Source organism: Lactuca sativa, chromosome 9 (assembly GCF_002870075.4).
Source record: "Lactuca sativa cultivar Salinas chromosome 9, Lsat_Salinas_v11, whole genome shotgun sequence".
Lineage (NCBI taxonomy): Eukaryota > Viridiplantae > Streptophyta > Magnoliopsida > Asterales > Asteraceae > Lactuca > Lactuca sativa.
In genome coordinates this window covers 6,325,457-6,335,335 of record NC_056631.2, presented here as the reverse complement: position 1 = coordinate 6,335,335, position 9,879 = coordinate 6,325,457, and the positions used below count along the sequence as shown (strand labels likewise).

General features: G+C 35.8%; 1 protein-coding gene across 1 annotated transcript; it reads right to left on the bottom strand.

Moving 5' to 3' along the window:
* Nucleotides 1-5,130: 5,130 nt before the first annotated feature.
* LOC111886428 (rRNA-processing protein FYV7) lies at nucleotides 5,131-6,532 on the bottom strand. The gene is made up of 3 exons (XM_023882675.3): nucleotides 6,238-6,532; nucleotides 5,701-5,810; nucleotides 5,131-5,565 (listed from the first exon to the last, which is right to left on the bottom strand). The coding sequence occupies exons 1-3, from the start codon at nucleotides 6,422-6,424 to the stop codon at nucleotides 5,290-5,292; spliced, it is 573 nt and encodes a 190-aa protein (XP_023738443.1). The 5' UTR covers nucleotides 6,425-6,532; the 3' UTR covers nucleotides 5,131-5,289.
* Nucleotides 6,533-9,879: the final 3,347 nt, after the last annotated feature.

Genomic DNA, 9,879 nt, shown 5'->3' with positions numbered 1-9,879 from the left:
TATACAAGCATACCTTATTTTTTTAGTTGAACTGACATGCGGTTTTTTCCAACGTGTAATTTAAAGTTTGTAGATGAGTTTAGACTATATTTTTGTTGTTTTTTGTGCAATGAGTTACAATCTTTCAAACAAAGGTATAAAGTATAAACAACCAAAGTTTGACCGGTCCAAAGGACACAAGAAACGGAAACGTGTTCATTTTTACGAGTTGTACCATATCAAACCCAAAAAAGTGTTCATTTTAACGACTTGTAACATATCAAACCCAACAACATATTCATTTTAACGAGCTGTATCGAACCCAAAAACATGTTTTAACAAGTTGTACCATATGCATGTAAAGTTGTACAGGTAAACGGGTCAAAGAAGCGAAAAACTCGGACCTGGACCCGGTATGTAACATCCCAAAAATACGGATAAAATGGACATGAGAGCCGGAGGACGAGATGAAGGAGCACTACCCAAAGTTATTTGGGGCAGCGGGCTTCGAGGACGAAGTCTGATTCAAGTAGAGGAGAATTGAAACATTCGAGAATATTGGTATGTTTCTCGTTAACCCTTAATGTTAAAATTTCTATCATTTTTAGTCCTTAGCTAGTACACAGGGCATACTCTATGAGTACGCTTAACGTACTAGCTAATTGAAGGATCACGGATGCACCCACGTACGTTCGGCGTACGTTTGAGTACGAAGGGCATACGCAATGCATGGGCAAACTCTAACTTTACATTTTAAGTCAGCATTTAGGATCAAATATGAGAGTTTGGCTTGATCGCTTAACCGATTAAACGCTTAATGGGTTGGATTGGTTGTCTGCGTAGTATGCAGGGCGTACCCAGCTCGTACGCTGCACGTACTGGCCCCGGAAGGAGTATGATAAACGTAAGCCTGAGTACACCCAACGTACTCAACAGTTTGACTTTCGGTTAGATTTCATGGGTTCGGGCCATATTTTGGACTTTTAGGATTTGGGGCTTGTTGGGCCATTGACCTTATGAATTTGGGCCATCGCTAGACTATGGGCTTTCTTGGGATTAGGTCCATGATGATTTTTGGGCCCAATTAGGAAGTTGGGCCATATTAGGCCTTCAGATGCCATTTAGGAATTTCAGCCTTTTGAGAAAATGGGTTGGACCTTGGTTTTGGGCCAAGTAAGAAAAGGGTAAAATGATCTTTTACCATGGATGTTGGAAAAGTAATTTAGATTCTTGATTATAGGCCGAGATCTAATTATTAATTGGTTATTATTTGATGGTGTTAGCGTGAGAATTTTCCAGATCAACAGACCGAGATTTTATTTGAGAGATTCAACAGCTTGAGGTGAGTTTCCTTATTGTGTTTAGCGGGTCAAAGGCACCAATGCGACCCATGGTTTATTATGATTAGGATACTAGTTGTCTGTGTGACTCTACATGTATGTTTTCCTGATATGTTTACTGGGCGGGGCCTGATGATTATATTGTATGCAACTTTCTTTTTGATTTTTGCATGTGTTTATATGTTTGTATATATACCGGGTGGGGCCTGATGACTGACAGATCTGTTCTGAGCGAGGATCGAAGTCGGGTAGGACCAGATGACGAGTGGGGCCTATTATATGTTTGATATGTATGGTATGCGGTATTTTGGTGAGTTGACTAAGCTTTGTGTTTACAGCTTTCAGTTTATATTTCAGGTACTTCTGGTTCGAAGGGGAAGAGCTCGGGATGACTGCACTGCACACACCACATTGTTCCGCATTTTACATGGTTCTGATGTTTTTGGATGTTATTTGATATACTATGATTTCACTATGGTTTTATGATATTGTTATGGATAATGGTTTTATTAATATAAAAATCAAAAATTTTGGTCTTACTTTTTGAGATGTTATAGTTTGGATCCGATGAGAGATTCGAGGAAATATATGCTATAATCTAAAAGATGTTGTAAGGCATCTAATGACTATGTTTATGCTTATGTTTCTTGTATCAATTATGACATCCCAAGTTTTTAATCAATGAAAAACATTTATTTGGAAGTACTTTTATGGGACAAATTCCGCATTCACAAAAGATTACTCTGGTTTAAAATAAGCATAAATAAAAAGGTCTTTCCAGACCGTGAAAATTGGGGATGTCACGGTAGAGGCTCTGTCCTATGCGGTTTTGGCCTTACGGGCTCAATTATGGATGTTACAAGACCATATCTCACGCCATAGTGCCATATGTTGTATGGATTATGATTATGTTTGTGTTTAGTCTTGTCTATGTGGTATGATTTTGAGCTTTGATGTCATCAATTCATCAATTTCACTAATATGGACAACGCCCCTCCTAAAACCCAACATGCATTGGTTAGTGCCATCTTTAGTAAAATTATCCAAAACATGGAAATACACCTTGACATGACTATTAGGCAGAAACCTATTTTTGAGTGTCTACGGGCAACACATGCTCAAGATTTTCTTATGACTATTTTATTGATGGTCTTGGCCAACATATGTCATCAGTGTAGTGTTGTGCTAGACTCAAGTACCTCCTTATGATCCATTTATTTCTAGTTGACGAGACATGCCCTTTTTGTCGCAAGGCATGCTTGGACCATTTTGGCGAGCATGCAAAATATTGTAGAGCGCTTTCGGGATTTAAGTACCGACACGAGCTAGCTAGGGATTTTCTTTTTGACATACTTGGGCGTGTCAGAGTTTCTACCAAGAAACAGGCATACGTGAACTTCTTGACTAACCCATTGGAAGGAAGATCAATACTTACATCAGTCGATGTTTTAGTTTTTGGATGGGTAGAAGGAAACACACATGTGTGGATCATAAAAGGTTTCCCCTCTTGTCGTTGTGTGGTGTGAGATTTTCATTGTGGGCAGACTGCTTTAAAAGTTGTGTCATTGAAAAGTGACAAAACATGAGAAAGCGTGTATGGATAATTAACACGCGTTTATAGCTTTCACATTTGATACTCTTGGTTTCCTTGCACCAGAGGCTATGGAGTTCCTCGATAGAGTCCAACGAGTCATGCATAATAATGTTATGACTCGAGATCTATGGATGTTTTCTTAAAAAGAATTAATTTCGGCATCCAAAAAGGGTTAGCGGCGTAGTTTCTTGCCCGTTACCTGTTATGTCTATGTAAAACTTTTATTATATTTCTAATCTTAGGTTACAAATTGTCAAAAATTACTCAATCATATAGATATTATCATAAATGAAAACATGAAGGGATCAAATAGGTTGATATTGGTACAAAATTAATTGATCAAAACAATCCCGACTAGGGTCAAACTACAAACATGTTATTGTGGAGTGCTCTCGGGTGTCAATTACCTACAAAAATAATCATGGGCGTTCTTTTTGGCACATTTAGGTGTGTCGGGGTTTCCGCTAAGAAATAAGCACACACGACCGACCTGGTGAAGGAATATCAATACTTAGACTGACTGAAGTTTTGGTTTTCAAATGGATAGAAGAGAAACATGCAACGCATGTGTGAATCTAAAAAAGTATTTCCCCTCTCTAGGGCTTAAGGAATGAGGGTTTAATTATGGTTCGTTCTGGTTTAAAGGTTGCCTCATGTAAAGTGACAAAATCTAAGAAAACGTGCAAGGATAATCAAAATTTGTTGTTTATACCATTACATTTGATACTTCAATTTATTTACAACAAATGTTGTGAAACTCCTTTATAGAGTCTAACTTATTATTGAATAGTAATATTATCATCAAGAGATCTATAATTATAGTTTTTAAAGAATTTTTTTATGTCATCCAAAAAAGATTTGTTGCAAAAGTTTGTTGGTCCTTTGCCTTCCAACTTGATTTAAAAAAAAAGGATATACTAGTAGTACAATTTAGTTAACACCCATCTAATTCTTTTTGTTTATAACTATATTTTTACTTCCAACTTGATTTTAAAATAATGATATAATACAATTTAGTTAACACCCATCTTTTTTTTATAACTACATTTTTACTTTTTCATCCTTATTATCAGTAAATCTAATCGACTCCTTTTAGCAATCACTACACTTTTTGAACTAAAATGTGCACCAAGAGTAGGTGTACAACGGTTACTACACTTTCCAGATTTGTAGTGTACATTTCATAAAAATATTATTTGCTTATTAAAGCTTACGTTGTATTAATATATCCTTTTTAATAAATGAATTTTTTTTGCCACATATCAATCTCTTATGAGTTTTGACACTTGTCATTTTGTGGTATTTTTGAATAAATGTTTTTTCCATTTGTCATTATCTCATTTTTTTTATCTTTCTTAATTAACACATCATATTTACACATTAATTAATAATTGCCTTAATTAAAAATAACCAATAAATTACAATATTACAACTCATATATTATTTAATATGTTTTCTTTTAAATTCAAATTTAAAAAAAAAATTTGTTTAAACCTTCATATTTAATTTTTTTTTGTTTTATCCAACTCGTATAATATACGGGTCTCACAACTATCACAACTAGTTTTTAATATTTGGATAACTGAGTTTGCTTCTAAAATTATTATTTACTTATTACAGCTTAAGTTCTATAATCTTACTTCTCCCACGAGTATTTTTGGAAGCAATACTCTCAATTTACAATCAGTCAAAAATAAGTTACAATGAACAACAGTTTATATAAAGGGTCTCAGAAACTTCACACATAGTTTTACAAGATAATCAGAAGAGCTTAAACCGTATTCAAGTTTGTGAATATTTTAATTTATTTCATGAATCTTGGATTTTTCTTTTTCTTTTCAAAATGGGTCTGAATTAATTATAGCAAAGGATAAGACTTTTATTGAGCAATCATATTTGAACCAATGCTTATTATTTCTATCATTCCACTCATTTTACGCCTTTGGTGATCTTTGATTAATTATCTTTTGCTAATAAGAGAAGTTTTTGAAAAAAAAAAAAAAAAAACTTGGCTGACTTTTTTTACTAGCATCTATATGGAACTCTTTTTTCTTGCACAAGTTCAGAGCTCTTTACAAACTAAAATGCTTAACATTTTTACTTGTATGGAATCCGTAACAAGATCAAAAGCATGTAAGATTCGAGTGCTAAATTCCATTTAGGTTAGGATTAATGATTTCTTTTTTAAGTAAGATAATACCTACTTACCTATATATATACAACTTTAACAGATTAAGTTATATATATCAAGTCAAAAAAAGATACAACACCTTAGTCAAAATGTTGTCTAACGTTTGTTTGAAAGCATTACAAATAAAACACATTTGGGTTGGATGTTATATAAGCATATTGGACAAAAGACAAAAATACCCGCTGTTAATCTTTTGTACCTTGAATTGTCTGCAACAAATGTTCAATCCTGTATTTCATAATCGGTTGACCTGACCTCGTTCTCTTAAACATTTTCTCCCTTTTATCTTTACGCCGAGCTTCTGATTTTTCTTTTTCTTCTTTTCTTGCTTTAAATATCGCCTCTTTCTCCATCCTTTCCTTCTCTTCCTCCTCCCGCTTCTTATTGTAAATTTCTTTCAGACTGTATGCCATCTTATTCCCATAATTCTTCTTCCCTTTCTCCCTGTTTTCACTTCTACCCTGCCAGTTATAATCATCAGAAATCATAGTTTACATAAGCCTTCTTAATTAGAAAAAGAAGCATTTAACCTTCAAATCAATAGACATATAAAGCAACCAAATCAAATTTTATGTTATAAAAGTGAAGAGCCCAACCTCTACGAATCTTGTAGATTGGGAAGAGTCCTGCTCTTTGTTTTGTTGTTTCTGTGACTTCTTGTACTTGTTAACGCATTTTGCATTCTTGTAGAACTCCCTTTGCTTCTCTGTGAGGATTGTGAAGATATGTATTGAGTATAGGGATAATAAATAAGAATTCAAACATCAATCTCTGTATAAAAAAAAGCAGATAAGTGAGATTACAATAATAAATAAAGGCAGTATTCAGCATAGATACTTGGTGTTGTGTTTTTTTAAGCTGACCAAATAAGCATCCATCATATAAACAAGTCTAGAGACTATAAGTATAACCCAAATTACAACCAAGCCTCGCATTTCTTCAGGCTGTTTAGCATGAATTAAACACAAACTAAATCACCTTCAAATATTTCATCCTCGGATCACAATTTCAAACCACTTAGCTAATACAGAACGATTAGCTTACATTTACTGTGTATAAGATCATCAAAACTAGTATGTGTATTCAGACGCAATCGATCGTTATTAAGCTTTAGGGAAGAAGAAAAAACATACTGATTAAAGCCGGATTGTATCCGTCGTTCTTCGCTTTAGCATTAGCAAAGGCTTGGAGTGATAGTCCTCCCCCTACGCTCCCCATTCTCATCTTGTTCTTCTTCATTTTGTTGTTATTGACTGGTGCTAAGGCACCGGATTTCTGATAGTTTCCGCCATCGTTAGAGGTTCTAACATTATTCTTCATGTTTTCGTTTAGCGTTGTGTAGAAGATTTTGACGAAGTAAAACTTATGAATGATCTGAAATAAACAAACCCTAGAGTTAATTGAAGACCAAAGACCGGAAATATCGGATGAATACGGTAGGAACAATTTATATAGTAGCTTTCATGGGCTGGTCTATAATTACCCTTGATTAGTATGGGCCAGCCCAGTAAAAGCTCTCAAGTCTCATAAGTCAAGATCAAAGGGGAGGCCGTTATGGAAACAAATCTATATCTTCCTAAGAGAGAAACTATGGTCACAAGGTATATTTTTATAGGTCCCGTTTGACAGATGCTGATTGAAAAAGTGTTGATCGAGAAATGTCTGTCTGAATAACAAATTCTGACTGAATAAAAAATCATGCTGTTTGATTGTACATCTGACTAAATGTGTTGACTAATAAAAAATGACCATTTTACCCTACTGTTGCATATAGTGATGGATAAAGTTGCTAAATAATTATAAAAACATACAGATTGTCATACAAAATATGAATTACACACAAGTCATTTAAAAATCCAAATAAAAATTGTCATACAAAATGTAAATTAAACATAAATCATTTAATATCCAAATAAAAACATAATGAAATTTAAAATAACATAATAATTTAATGTAAAGTAGGTGAAAGTAGTTGATTTGCAATCTGATTACGCAAAACACATATATATTGAACGACTTCTGGACCCCATTCTATGCTTTGTATGTTTTCTCTATCAATTCCCCCACCTTGGATGTCCGGAGTAACCATAGTGTTCTCCTCAAAATTTGTAAACAAGTCATCTTCTATATTGTATTTCCTTATAAAATTATGGACCCTGACACAAACAATAATTATGTCTCTTTGCAATGTAAAAGGATAAGGATTCATTTATTTTAAGATGAGGATAAGAATTCTTTCAGATGATTAGGTCAGGGTGGGCCGGTTCGTAAGATTGTGGGTAGACCATAGCATAATCGGAATCAGGAAACGGTAGGTCGTTGGAGACCGGACATGATGTAAGACTATAATATTCTGGTAGCATTCACTTTTCGTATCTGATTCGACGGCGTCAGGTTGTCAGGCTATTATGATCGAATGGATCAGAAGGATTAATGGAGCCAGAAGTGGCGATATAGTTAGGGCGGTTATTGCTAGTCGAAGTTTCCTTCGGGAGTCGCATGGGGCGACTGTGAGATTACTATTGGCTCAGCAACCGGACAGGACTTCGGTATTCCAGATAAGTTGGGACCGGGGAGGTCTCGGTGGACTTTGGAAACAACCAGAAGGCAGCCTTCTGTTTCGGTCAGTTTCTGTGTTTAGGGCGGTATTAACGACTTAGGTTTTCAGGTGTGCGAAAAGTATTTGTATGTGTTTGTAAATCTATGTGTGGGTATTGAGTATGTTGCTATGCTATAGAAATCAGTAGGTATGTCCCCAAGTATTGAACATGCTGATGAAGTATGCTGAAGACTTTGTATGGGTTTTGTTAGTTATAAGGTCACGTTCTGAGAATATATGTGTTATGGGGTAGCAACTTGTTCTACAAGTGGATAGTGTAGGGTGAGGTTTCAGAACTGTGACACTTGTTAGTGTTGTGAAGGTCATTGATTAGGCCTTCTTGGGCAATGGAGGAGGTGAGTGACTCTAGGATGGAGTGTTGGGCATCTGAAGCGACGACAACGGTGTCGATAGGTTATCGGGAGCATTCCAGTCATGAGTTGAGGTTCGGAGAGGGCATACCAGACTCATGATGTGGGCTCAGAGGCAATCCATACCTATGTTGAGGACCATGTAAGGATATTCCAGTCATAGGCTGTGGGCATAAAGATTGTGTTGGTTATGTCGCTGGTAGGAGCGCGTTCGGATTGGATGTATTGTTGAGATTCGGGAGAGTTGCACTCGGTTGTGACGAATCAGAGGATGGTGGATGAGACGCAAGGATAGATCCTTAGATCTCAAGTTATGAGTAGACCTGAGTTATGTCCTAGAGGTATTCCAATCTAGGGTATTCCATCCTGAGGATGACCGTACCCTATGATTGATTGGACCTGATATGTTTGGTACTCCAACCCGAGGGTTGATTGTGCCAAACGTGTGTGGGGATACGAGGGTATTCCATCCTAGTGATGTCTGGACCCGTCGTAGGCATTCCTGGTATTCCATCTCGAGGCTGATTGGGCCAGGCATGAGTGTTCGTGTTTATTAGCGGATTGATTTTCGTATGATATTTTGGGAATTAAAGGACGCAATATCCTGTCAGCACAAAGGGGTTTACTTCAGGAAGAGGGAAAGTTGGGTTTCCGATACTTTGGATCATCAGGACTTTGTCAGGTTGGCAAAGTGGCATGTAGGATATACCTTTTGAAAAGGGTTGGTTGGATTCACATCACCTTTCACGTTTTGCAGTTGTGGAAGTGCATTCTAGATAAGGAGGCAGTAGTATCGTTAACATCCCAAAATTCTAGCCCGAAAATTTCATTTTTGAATTAATATTTTTAATAAACATTTTACCAAAACATTGTCGATAAAACAACACCTTACAAAATCATAATGTTGTGTCTCAAACCATGACATCAAAAGTAATGTAAATCAGAGTACAATCCTAGAAACTCAATGTGGAAACCATGTGTGTGGGTGACGCACTACTACACCGCCGGCTCCTTCCCTTTCGATGAATAGGTACCTGAAACCAAAACCAAACTATAAGCACAAAGCTTAGTGAGTGATATGGGCTTATTTAGTCATAAAAATCATGCATGATCTTAATACTTTATGTTAATTTTATCTCAAATAATGAACCAAAGGTGCTTAATTAGCTTAAATATTTCATTTTCAGCAACAAAGACATGCTCGAAAGGAAAATGAAGCGGAATTGGCGATTGGACGCTTGGATCTTGGATTTTGAAGAAAGAAGGATGTTACTGGACAGCTTGACCCCTCGTCAGTGTTTTGGCCATATCTCATGAACCATAACTCTGATTGACAAGATTCAAAATGTTCTGAAAACTAGAAATAATTTCGGACGACTTTCGTGTTTTGAGAAAATGTTGATTCCAAACGGACTCGACGATTAGGCCATCAACTCGACGAGTTGGTCAGAAGTTTCGCGATTCTTGACTTTGCCTTGCCGTACACGGGATTTTAAGTGATGGACTCGGCGAGTAGCTCACTGGACTCACCAAGTAGCCCCTGTTTTCAGAATATATATATATATATATATATATATATATATATATATATATATATATATATATATATATATATATATATATATATATATATATATATATATAAACGCTTCTCATTCAAACCCTAACTAATGGGGGAAGTTTAGGACGATTTTTAGAGGCCATAAGGGTTCTTAGAAGCTATGGTTTTCGAGATTTCAACTTAGATATCAATTTGGAAGAAGATCAAAGGCAATAACACACTACTTTTATCTTAATCTTTCGCA